General features: G+C 33.0%; 1 protein-coding gene across 1 annotated transcript; it reads right to left on the reverse strand.

The window, feature by feature from the left end:
• Positions 1 to 9,012: 9,012 nt before the first annotated feature.
• On the reverse strand, positions 9,013 to 11,883 carry LOC133880197 (plasmodesmata-located protein 8). The gene is made up of 3 exons (XM_062319099.1): positions 11,052 to 11,883; positions 9,304 to 9,411; positions 9,013 to 9,222 (listed from the first exon to the last, which is right to left on the reverse strand). Exons 1-3 carry the CDS (start codon positions 11,803 to 11,805, stop codon positions 9,218 to 9,220), a joined length of 867 nt encoding a protein of 288 aa, XP_062175083.1. The 5' UTR covers positions 11,806 to 11,883; the 3' UTR covers positions 9,013 to 9,217.
• Between the last annotated feature and the right edge of the window lie 893 nt (positions 11,884 to 12,776).

Consider the following 12,776-nt stretch of genomic DNA (forward strand, 5'->3'; position numbering starts at 1 on the left):
GTCAACATGATTTATTATTCAAGTTTTAATTTGTATAACTCTCTATATTATTCAAGTCACGTCATTTAATGTCATTTATGGACCAAAATGTTGTCAAACCTAGCTACCACTAGATCACACTTGACTTTATTACGATAATTAGAGATTAAATAATTTAGTTTTATTAGGGAAAAGTACACATAACCCCCTCAAACTACCACATCATTGTCAATGTACCCCCCAAACTACCAATTGTGTCAATCTCCCCCCTTAAACTACAAGAAAATGTCAATGTCCCCCTAATGACAAAAATGCCCTTCATAAAATTATTAAAATAAAATAAAAACTAAAAAAACTTATTAAAAAAATATAAAATAACAAAAATTTATTCCAAAAAAAAAAAACTGTTTAATAATATTTTTCAGTTTTTTTTTCTTTTAAAAAAAAATTGTTCTTTTTCGTTTTTTTTTAATTTAATAAAAACAGGTTTTTTTTTTTAAAAAAAAAAAATTTATTTTTAAAAAAAAAATAAATAAATTTCAGTTATTTTTTGTTTTTTCGTTTTTTTTTTCTTTCAAAAAAAATTTTTCTTTTTTGTTTTTTAATTTAATAAAAACTGGTTTTTTTTTTTAAAAAAAAAATAATAATAAATTTCAGTTATTTTTTGTTTTTTCATTTTTTTTCTTTAAAAAAAAATTGTTCTTTTTCGTTTTTTAATTTAATAAAAACTGGTTTTTCTTTTTTCTTTTTTTTTTTTCATTTGTTTTCTTTTTTTTTTAAAAAAAAAAATCTCAGTTATTTTTTAGTTTGCTTTTTTTTTTTTTTTAAATAAAAAAATTTGTTATTTTTTTTTTTAAAAAAAAAAAAAAAATCGTTTTTTATTTAATTTTTAGTTTTTTATTTAATTTTATTTATTTTTTTTAAAGTTTTTTTGTTTTAGTTTTAATTTTTTGAATTTATGAGTACATTTTGTCTTATTCAAAAAAAATTAGGGTTATTTTTGTCTTTTTGTTGGTCTTAAGGGGGACATTGACATTTTTTGGTAGTTTAAGGGGGGACATTGACACAATTGGTAGTTTAGGGGGTACATTGACAATTAAGTAGTAGTTTGAGGGGGTTATGTGTACTTTTCCCGTTTTATTATTATCAAATACTCATCGCTTTTAGTTCATACTTTTTTCAATTTGTCCAATTCCTGTGGCTGAGAACTTTTGCCCATAGTTAGTTAAGGCATCAACATCATAATTGACCGATTGAAAAGGAATGATTGCTCTATTCAACACTCATATATATCTGGGTCAATATATATATATATATAGAGAGAGAGAGAAATGTTTAGTTGTTCCCATTCCTATCACACCTTTATCTATGTGAACCAATAATGTATATATATATATATATATATTTGAAAACAAAGTGATAGGTAATTAATACTAAAAGGGATAACGTCATAAGAACTATTCATTTTTTTTTTTTTTGTCTAAACTCTTCTTAAATGCATCTAAACGACTTGGGTTCTTCTTATCAAGTAATATTAGATAGAGCATCTCCAATAAAATAGGCAAATGAATCATAATAATCAAATTTGACTATTATAAATAATCTTTCGTCTTCAGCAGAATAGACAAAATAGAGTTTTTCCTTCTAATGTGAATAATAAATAGGTAGAAGAGTCTATTTACTATTCACATTATAAGCAGTTTTTTATTGTTTTCTCTCTCTTCATTTTCTTTTTTCACACCCTCTCTATCCCTTTTTCTCTCACACTCTTTTTCACACAAAATAATATTTAAAGAAAATAAAGAGTAAAATAGAGAATTGATCAGAGTGTAGAAAAAATAGTAACTAAAGTAGAAAATTATACTTTTTCAATAGCTACTTTAACTATTATCGCTAGAGATTCTATAAGAACTCTTGAGTTTGGAGAAAGCTACTAAAGCTGAGAGATTTAAATCGTGACCAAATTAAACTTGAAGATTTAAAATAGAGTTCTTTGGATGAAAATTCTCAATGGTAATTTTATTTTTATTTTTATATATTAAAAAAAAAAAATCAACGTTAGCATTCTTTAGAATAACTTAGGATACTAGATGCATCCATCCGATCCCGCGGCCCTTTGTGGACTTGTATTAAAGAGAAGAATTAACCAATTTTTTTTTTTTTTTTTTTTTCAAATATCATTTATTTTCAAATTACGTACTCTTTTAACTTGTATATATATCAAAAGTCAAATTACACTTTTCTCCTATAAACTATCATCTTTGTGTCATTTATTCCCCCCCAAATTTTAATTCACTGCAACTTGGATCCTATTTGAAAGTTTCGGTGTTAATTTGCCTAGCTACTTTGTCCAAATAAGTCGTTAAGTTGAATATATAGAGAAATATGTGCAATAACTAAATTATCATTTTATGTGAACAAAGAGTCTTAAAAAAACAAAAAAAAAAATATCATTAACCCCAGTGGCAGTGTCAAATACTCCATGTGTCAATTTTCAAAATCATAAGATAGTATACTAAAACTACTAAAAATATAAACTATGCTCGTTAAGGGTAATATAGTCATTTCGCTTATTTTTCTGTCCAATTTTATAGCTGAAATTGTCGCTGAGTGATAATTTATGAGAGGAAAATAAAAGTTAACCTATATCACAAAAGGTTATTTTATTGCACAAGCATATTAATTATAAAGACTACACTCGAAAATTACAGCACTTTTTTTTACAGTAAGTTTTGTCGCCTTCAATGGACAACATCAATTTCTCTCCTCTAATTACTTAGCAAAGAAAATAGAGTATTCACTTTCACCGCCATCTAGTGGTGGTTGTGGCAGGGGTAGTGTCTCCACCGCCACTCGGCAGTGGTTGTGGCGGCAGCAGCCACCGCTAGTAATTATTTATTTATTTTTTTAAAAAATCTTTGTTTTTGTTTTTGTTTTTTTTTTTTAACCTCTTGGGTGTCTATTAAACCTAACCCTCTCCCTTCCATAAAATCATTCCACTTGTGTAATGGATATGATGGGATCCCTTTGGTAGGCCATATATTATTAATGTAATGAATCTAATAGTTGGTAGCATTCATATAATAGTTGAGTTCTTTTAGTTGGTTAGTGAGTTAGGGCGGAGCTAGCATTTGGAATTAGGGGGCAGAATTGAAAAAAAAAAATTGGGGGGACAAATTAACTAAAAAAATAAAAAATTTATGAGTAAAATTTTAATTATTATTTTTTTTATAGGGATTTTTTTTTTTTTTTTTTTTTTTTTTTTTTTTTTTTTTTTTTTTTAAATTTTTGTTAGTTTTTGTGTTGGCTGCATTCTGTTGGACAAAATCACTTTTATGTAATGTTGCTGCTTTCACAGAGATGCTGCTTTATCCAGAGTCTACTCTTCATCTATGTTCTTCGAGAAGATTCTGTGAAGTTTTCAAGAATTTATTTCGGTTCCCTGTTAGCCGTCTAGACGACGTGGTATTCCGTCCGGACGCTCATCAGTCAGTAACATTCGTCCGGACGACGAGAACTTTCCGTCCGGACGTTCATCAGTGTCTAGAAGCTTCGAACAATTCAAGATTGCATCCGTCCGGACGTAATGGCAAATCGTCCGGATGCTCTTTAGAGTTCGAGAAGATCCCAGTGTTCCAGCGCATCCGTCCGGACGACGTGGTTATACCGTCCGGACGCCATTCAGGGTTTGACAAGCATTAGGGTTTCTGCCTCAAGACACAATTATGGGAAGACGGCTGCTACCGTCCGGACGATGTGTGATCCCGTTCGAACGATGTTCTCCATAAGGCAAGACGTGCATACAAAGTTCAACCGTCCGGACGTCAACCTTCATGGTCTGGAAGATCAAGCTTCATATATGGAAATTGCGTGCACCAGCTCAACCGTTCGGACGTCACCCTTCAGGGTCCGAACGCTCCAAAGTCTTATTATGGTAATTACGTGCAGCCAAAGTGCAACCGTCCAGACGCTAGGGCAACACCTTCCGGACGCCCTCCGGTATTTTGATAATAACTTTTTACTCAAATATCGGATTGGGACAAAATCGGCGTCGTTGGAAAGCTGACAAAAAATGATGTCAATTGATTGTCTGGAAGGCCACTATAAGCGTCCGGATGGAAACAGTCTGGACGGAAAGATTTGCCCGTCCGGACGGTCCTGCAGAAAATTCCAGAATTACTTTCCGGACAAGAAAAACTTGGCCCGTCCGGACGGCCCTAGCTCCCATCCGGACGCGCATGTTTCAGCCTCCGTTTTGGACGCGTTTTTGGGTTTCCTAAGCCTATAAATAAGAGGCTTGAGGCATGCTTTCAACACAGAATTCGGTGGTGAATTCTCTACAGCTTAGAGAGGGTGTTTAGGGAGATATTGAAGATATGCTAACTCTCTAGCTTTGCCAAGTGTGTGATTTGATCAGCTGTGAAGTCTATCTTAGGGGTCGGCCCTAAGGTAAATGATTCCATTGAAGACCCCTTCAGGTAGGAGACCTAGTTGGGAGGCGTTCGTGTTGGGTTATACGTTAGAGAGCAAGGTACGACCACTGGATCAGAGGTATGTGAGTGTTACTACTTTGTATCTAGTCTTGTCTTCTGAATAGTGGATATCCTGGGTTTGGCTGTCCCATAGTGGTTTTTCACTTAATTGAGTTTCCACTTCGTCAACAAAATATTTGTCTCCTTTAATTCCGCATTTAATATTTTGTTGCACACTGTTCACACACATTTGTTAAAATTATAAATCCATTTATTTTTCAATTTTTTTTTTCCCTTTTAGGGAAAACCTTTGGGCTTAGGGGGCCCAAGCTCCCCCAAGCCCCAAGGTAGCTCCGCCCCCGAGTGAGTAATGGATGGATTGTAGTTATGAGTAATTCTACAAGTTCTTCTTGAGTTTTGTATTCTTTGATCTAATAACGAGGTAACTTTTAAAATCACCATTTGATCAAAAATAAATAATGACCAATCACAAACCCAATGATAATTTTAAAAGCCGCATTACCATTGGATGGACACAAGAGAGACTTCTAACATTACTTTTATACGTAGTTAGTAGGTTAAGGCAGTTCGTGCGTCCGTGTAGAGATCATTGAAAAATATGGATCCAGTTTTCCCATTTATTTTCATCATTCAATTCATTTCCATTTTCATTTACAAATACAAAAATACAATCAGATAAAAGAAAAGTTCTTTACAAATGAAATCGCCACATATCCTACAATGGCAGCAAATAAAAAATTGCAAGAAGATCAAAGGAAGCAAAAGCTTCCCATTCTTCCTGTTGCTAATAGATATAGTAGAGTCGGGCTTGTAGCCGGTGGCCCAAATCTTTCTTCGACGAAAAACTCCCTTGTGTGATATTGGGCCCTACTCTAACCGAAACGACTAGACAATCTGACGTTTTGGACTGGAAACTGGCTGCAGTCTAGTCTTAATAGGCTCGTTGGACGTTCACCACTAGAGGCAAATACTACCATTTTTGGATTTTACAGTCGGCTGCTTTAGTACTTCAGCTTTGAGATGGGTTAATATTATTGGAAATGTTTGAGATATACTACAATTTTTAGTGTAACTTTCATACAAAATATTTTAATTTTTTATACATTTTATCTTTGGGGACATTTTTAGAAGTTTAGGTTGTTAAAAGTTACGTGTGACGCACGAAACTGACATTTAGACAGAAAAACTTAACGTATAAACTAACTTGTCATAATTTAGTACTTTGTGGGGATTGAAAGTGGTCGCACATGATTGACATTCCGTCCCAAAAGACGGAAAAGCTTAATGGAGGGGCTAGCTCGTCAGAGTTTGGTAGTTTGCATGGGTTGTAAGTCATTTTTTTAAACTTTTGAAGCTAAAACGCAAAAGTGGCTATACTTTGAGGAGTTAAGTACATATTTTCCACTAATGCTCTGTTTGTTTCAGCGTAAAATGATTTCGGCATTTTTCGGTGTTTGGTAGGAGTGAAAAAAATAGTCAACCAGAAAATGATTTCTGTTTGACCAAAAATGCTTAGTAAATTTCAGAAAATGATTTACGTTTTTCAAAAGCGTAAATCATTTTCCGAAGACGCCAGACGCATTCAACCCCTTTTAAACGACACAGTCGACCTTCACGTTCAAGCAGTTGACCATCACCGAAATCCGACAACATCAGGTCAATGTCATCGGAATCCGGCCATTTTCGTCGGAATCCGGCCATTTTCGTCGGAATCCGGTCAGCCCAGATTCAGGCGACCAAATTGGTCGTAAAATGGTCGGAATCAGGCCAGAACGGCCGGATCTGGCCAGAAAATCCCAGCCATAACTATCGACTAGTCGGATTTGGCCAGAACGGCCGAATTTCGGCCGGAATATCCCTGCCAGAACGACCGGCCGGATCTGGCCAGAAAATCCCTGCCAGAACGGTCGGATCCCTGCCGACTGGCCGGGATCTGGCCAGAACGGCCGGATTCCAGCATTTCTGGCAGATTCCGGTCAGTATGCCAGAGTCAGGCCGTTCTGTGCCGGATTCCGACAGTTTTGGCCGGAATCTGGTCACTTTCACCGGAATCTGGCCAACCCAGATTTTGACGAAACTGTCCGGATTCTGATTTTTATCTTGGATTCTGGTTAGAGTAGCCAGAATCCGGTAAAAGTGGCCGGAATCCTGTCGGTCAGTAACGGAATCTCGTCTTCGGTGATTTTTATATTATTTTACATTAATATTTATATGTTTTAAATAAAAATTGATTTTTATAGGTTAATATGATTGAATAAAAATATAAAAAACATTTGTGATTTTCCATACGCGCCAAACACCGAAAAATGCTTTCGGCGAAAAATATTTTCCACAAAAATAACTTTCATGAAACCATTTTACGATGGAAACTATTTTACGTCGAAACTAACGGAGAATAAGTTTTATGTGAACTACCACACTAATTTGTAAACGTGATAAGTGTTACATGAACTATCATGTTACAGTCTATATTTTAGTTATTAATGTCCACATTAGTTTGTAAGGCATTTGTAATAAAAGTTGTAATACTGCTCTAACAGTTTAGACACTATAGGGGAAACACCGGGTATGCTTGGCAACAAACTCCTCCTTTTTTTTTTAATTAATTATTTATTTATATCTCCTAAAAAAAGTCAACCTATTACCAAACAATTTTTTTTTTTCACTATTTTGATATTTTCTCACAAAAAATTCAAATATTTTTTCACCTTAGAGTAATGCGACATGTCTTCGTTGTATTCAAAATTGATGTGTCTTTTAAAATCATCATTAAATTAAAAACCAATAATTATCTAGGATAACTTAAATGGTGATTTTAAAAGGCACATCAATTTTAAAGTTACACAATAAAAACATTTAATATTATTGTTCATATTTATATCACATCAATCACCTCTTATTCCTCCCTCCCCCTCTTGTGTAGACATGTTAAAAAAAAAAAAAAAAAAAAAAAAAAAAAAAAAAAAAACCTCTTATTACTATTCAACTCAAAAAATTTACAACAAAATTCTTTACCAAATGGGCTCTCGTTAATTTTGGCAATAATAATAATTTTTTTTAAGTAAATATTTTGGCAATAAACCAAAATGTCAGGAGTCGGAAGTTTTTGGCGCCATGGATAAAGTGTTTTGTTTCTTTTTCTGAAAGATTTGCACAAAAGATCATATAATTTGACAACCGACAAGCCACCCAAGAAAAAGAAGATAAATGATTCGCCAACATTAAAAAATAATAATAAAAAGAAAATTAATTTCAACTGTAAATTTACACGAGTTTCCTTTAATCTCTCTTTGACAACTCTTCATTACTTTTTTAATTAACTGAAATAAACGCCCAGTTGTGGCATGACGTTTAATCATTACAAAATAACGACAGAACAAAAAGCAAAAGGCACTGCGAATGTTACATTATGTAACGGTAGATATTATATTTTTTTTTATAATTGTTTAATAATATTGATTTGGTACTTCAAATTAATTATTGGATTTTTTTTAAAAAAATTAATCCAAAAGTAGATGGGAGTGCCACTACTTTTTAGTATCCTGCTATAGATTTTGTTGCTAAATTGGAAGAAAAGATTGTAAAAAGAAAAAGAAAAAAAAAAAAGAAGAAGAAAAACATTGGGACTTTGTACGTGAAGTACTTTTCCAATGAAAATGATCAGTAATTAAAAATTGTCCTATTTAAGTGATTGTATGCATTTACTTGAATATTGGTTTCTTAGGTTTGAATTTTGTTTTGTTTTGTTTTTTTTTTCCCCCTTTATGCACTTGTTAATTATGTGCATTGAATACATTGTTTAGATTTATTTGAGAATAATATATCCCGTTGAAGATGGAAAGATTCTCTCCCTAATTAGATTATGATTTGATTGCAATATTTTATTATTTATTTCCATAGTAGGCCGGTTCTAGGTTCTTCCTATTTAATCAAGGGAAATGATAGGCAACCGTCCTGTCCTACTTTTAATAATAAAATAATATTTACATAAATAGAAAGTGAAAAAATTAGAAAGAATAAATGAAAAAAAAATATATATATTATTTTATTATTAAAAGTAGGACAAGGGACGAACAAGCCTATCATTTCCCTTTAATCAATGCATCCGTGATCCGTATGACACGATATGTAATCGAGTAATCATAATATTTTTCCTTCTCTATCTATTTTTTTACATAATATTAGAGCAAAAGTCTTGATTTCGAACTTTATCTCATTTATTTACCTTTTATATTTCTAATTACATATTTTATGTGTTAGATCTCACCTATTAAAAGAGAATTTGAGCCCAAACATAAATGTTAGAGAGTGTTAAAGTATTAATTAAATAATTAAAATTTATTTCTTCCTATCAGCTTAAACTTTTAGGACAAGTGGTGATTTAACAAATCTGACCCCTTAGATAAAATTCCAAACTTGTCACATGAACATAAGCCTCTTACTCTCCGTGGTAGCTATATATGTGCTTGATCATACTCATTAAGAATGACACATGAAAAGATAAAAAAAAAAAGAAAAAAAAAAAAAAAAAAAAAAGAAAAAGAAAAAGAAAAGTTGAGTACTTTGAAAAAACAAAAAATAGAAGAACAATTTCTATTCAAACAAGTGATCGAGTGGATTTTGTGGACAGCATGAAGGGAATAGAATCATCCATGCACCTTCTTTCGTATTAAAATGTAGCATATATATCATAGCAAATTAGCAATCACTCGCAATCCTTGCACATCTTCAGTCTAGCTTCTTAATCACCCTGCGTACGTGTGAGATATATATAATTATTTCGTCAAAATATAATTAGGTTATATAATATATATAATTAAAGAAAATTTACCCATTGCTTTCCGGCAAACTGAGAGAAGAACGATCAGAACGGCTACACCAGCAAGCACGCCGACGATAATTGCTACTGTTTTTCCCACTTGGTCTTCGCTAGAGGAATCTACACAAATAATCAAAGCAAAAAAGTGGGAATTAGTACTGTGCATAAAGAGACCACGAAAGAGGGTTAGGCAAGGAGGCCACTATCACATGACTATTTCATATATAAATATATATAAAGCGAAATTCTCACCATTTTTTTTTTATTATCAACTAGTGCTATATATTTAAAAATAATTAGGAAATTTGGAGACAATTAATTTATTTGATCCATTTGGTCACTGAGAAGTTGAGGAAGAATCTGAATCTTTCAGTATTTGGATTGGAATGATTATGTTTTCTTTATTTAAACGGCTAATAATATATAGTGTTAAGGGGGGTATTGACTCATTGATAGTTTAATAATAGAAGATCAACTTTTGGATCCAAAAACAATAACTAGCTTTGATCGAAACAAAAAGATCATCAAAGAAATTGTTTAAATTTTAAAAGCATAAAGATGAAAGAGATCGAGGGAATGGCACATAGAATGGAGGTTCCCAAAAAGAGCAGCTGAAGTACTAGTGCCCCATAATGCTTTACTTTATAGAAAGACACTTGTTGACAATTGGCTTTTGAAAAAAAAATAATCTCTCTTTCTCTCTCTCTCTAGAAAGAACTAAAATGGTGATCACTGTTTCCCCCCCGAAGTAAAGTATGTAGTTTTTTTTTTTGTTTTTTTTACCATTTGGCACAAGGCTCCCAATACCTAATTTGTGGCTCTTTTTAAAAGGAAAAAAAAAGACAAAGAAGAAAATTTGTTCTAAGATTTTTTCTTTTAGAAATCTTTACTTACCCCCAAAATCTCACAGGTTTTGCAATCATAATCTTGAATTATCAAAATTATCAATGTCGGTATCCAATGTTTCAGCCCATTTTAATTTCACTTATCAGTTAAAATTTTCTGTTAAATTTTAATGGAAGATACTAAACTGTCCAAAATACTCTTGCTTTTAAAATTAAGAGATTAATTAAAAGTTCCTTGGTGACCCACCGACCCACGGATGTGACTGCCGTGGCTCATATTTAGCTAAGTTTTTTTTTTTTTTTTTTTAAAAAAAAATGCTAGATGTACTAAATTTCTTATTAAAAAATGGATACTAAGATGATGTGGAGCTTATTTATTGGCACTCGAACCATTTCTTTATTAATTGTTTTGATCATCTCCAATGAATAAGTTTCACATAATCTTAATATCCATCTCTTAATAAAAGATACCTCTAGCATATATTACTTTTTATTTTTATTTTTATTTTTTTTTATTATTATGTTTAACTCTTTACCTGTTTTTTATTTATTTTTTATTTTTTATAAATTTTAAAAGAGTATAAGAGATATTTCATTTGTTTAACGTTTGCTTAAATCTTCAATCCTAACGAAATGGGTAAAATTAAAAATTTTGATAATTCGATATTATGATTATTTAAATCTTTACTTTTTTAAAATAAAATGTATAAATTTTACAGAAATATAAGAGATATTTCACTTGTTTAACGTCTGATTATTCCTAAATCCTAACGAAATAATTTGCTATTATGATTATGAACCCGTAATACTTCAAGGATAAGTGAAGTTATTGTTTTTGTTTTTTGTTTTTAGGTAGGAAAACTACAAGAACTCATGTTCAATAAATATGAAGAAAGAGACACAAATGTGTAGTACCTGAAGAGGAATCATAGTAGCCAGATGCCCAGTACCTCGCATAACACTGCGCCAAAAACACGTCCGCCGCAGCAGCCGATCCACAAACGGTCTTCAACTTTCCAACGGCATCCGCAAGGCAGGAAGAGCAGTCAGTCGGGCTCAAATCCCCCAAGCACTGCGCAAAACCTTGCACTAAGCCTGAACTGCTGACTCTAAACCCAATCGACCCTTGCAAATCAGCAAGAACATCATCTCTCCGCTTAAAGAACTCCACATCATTGCTTACACTTTTACTGCATTTGCTGTGCCTAAGACCCGTGTCAAGCTTTCCCAAGAAATCAACATGCTCATATCTTATATAGCACCCTTCAAGTTGCAAAGAAGCTCCATAGGCATATGGGCAAACCAATCCTATCTGATTAACCGCACTTTCGACGCATTTCGAGCAGTCGAAAATCTTCAGATCACCCCGGCACTGGTGTAAGCCGTATATGGTGGCTTCCGGCGGCGTAGAGCTTCCGTTTCCAATGGCGAAGCTGTTGTAAGACACTTGAGCAGACGAGCTGACAACCGATGCAAGAAGAGAGTTGAGGTTTCCTTCAAAGGGTGAACTGGGTTGGTATTTTTCTTGAGAGCAGCCTGCATAGATGAATATGTGGCCTTTGATAGGGTAGCCATGGCTGCTAAGAGAAGAGAAGAGAAAGAAAAGAGAAGAGAGTGTCAGAGCCAAGATGGTCTGGCGAGTGGAGTATAATTGAAGGCTTCTCAACATTTTTTTTTGTTGTTTTTTCCAATTTGGCCTTCCTTTCTTTTGTTTTTATTCTGCTTTGGTGGTGATGGTGAGGGAGTGAGAGAAGGCTTTGCTTTTTGGTCTTTCTTCAAATCTCCGGTGGAGCCTACTAGTAGTAGCACACAGTTACAGCATCTTTTCTAAACATATTCTACTTTCTCCTGAGTAATGGTCATAAAGACCACCAATCCTCACTACTTTCAATTTTGGCCCGAAACTCAATTTTTCTTAGATGATTTGAATTCCAACGTTATAGATATGCTTATTCAACCACTTGATCTTGTGGCAGATGGAAGACTACTTTATCCTAAAGTAGATAGGAGTAGGGCAAATTGCTCATACAGCCAATAAAATGCCAAATGGCTTTCACTTTGGAAAAGTAAGAACATCTTAACGTCTCTCATAAATCAACAAAAAAAGAAGAAAAAAAACAAACCTAGAGTTGAACTTTGCAAGTCTAAGGGCTTTTAGAGCACGATTTTTTAGAGGATCGTAGGCAATATTTTCAAAGAAAAAAGAATATTTTTCTTCGTGTGCTAAGGGAGAAAGGAGATCAAGTAGAAGAATTGTCTAGACATTCCGGGAGAACTATTGAGGTAGTGGGTAAGTGGGTCGCTTGTTTAGTATAATGGTGTGACAATTGCAAAGGTTTTGTAAGTATGAAATTTTGTAATTTCTCATTATTCTTTAGTGGATTGATTTTTTGGGTTTAGCTGCCCCTGAATAGTTTTATTTTTGAAGAGTTCTTGTGTTGATTGATTTACTATTTTCATTCTATTTGGTGAATGCTTGTGTAGTTGCTAATTTTAAAATTCAATATTATTTTGTAAACACCTATTCAACCCCCTTTCTAGGCATTGTTTGGAGTTTGAACTATATTATTTTCACTAGGAAAAATTGAAAGTCTTATTGTCAATCCATTAGAAACTCGAAATTCACCACCGTAAAACAAC

This window comes from Alnus glutinosa, chromosome 10 (assembly GCF_958979055.1).
Source record: "Alnus glutinosa chromosome 10, dhAlnGlut1.1, whole genome shotgun sequence".
Taxonomy (NCBI): Eukaryota; Viridiplantae; Streptophyta; class Magnoliopsida; order Fagales; family Betulaceae; genus Alnus; species Alnus glutinosa.

Bases quoted from the DNA above. Each gene is read 5' to 3' on its own strand.
- LOC133880197 (XM_062319099.1), bottom strand. From the start codon at position 11,805: ATGTTGAGAAGCCTTCAATTATACTCCACTCGCCAGACCATCTTGGCT. The intron at 9,412-11,051 runs GTACTACACATT...TTATTTGTGTAG, and splicing joins CTACTATGATTCCTCTTCAG to ATTCCTCTAGCGAAGACCAA.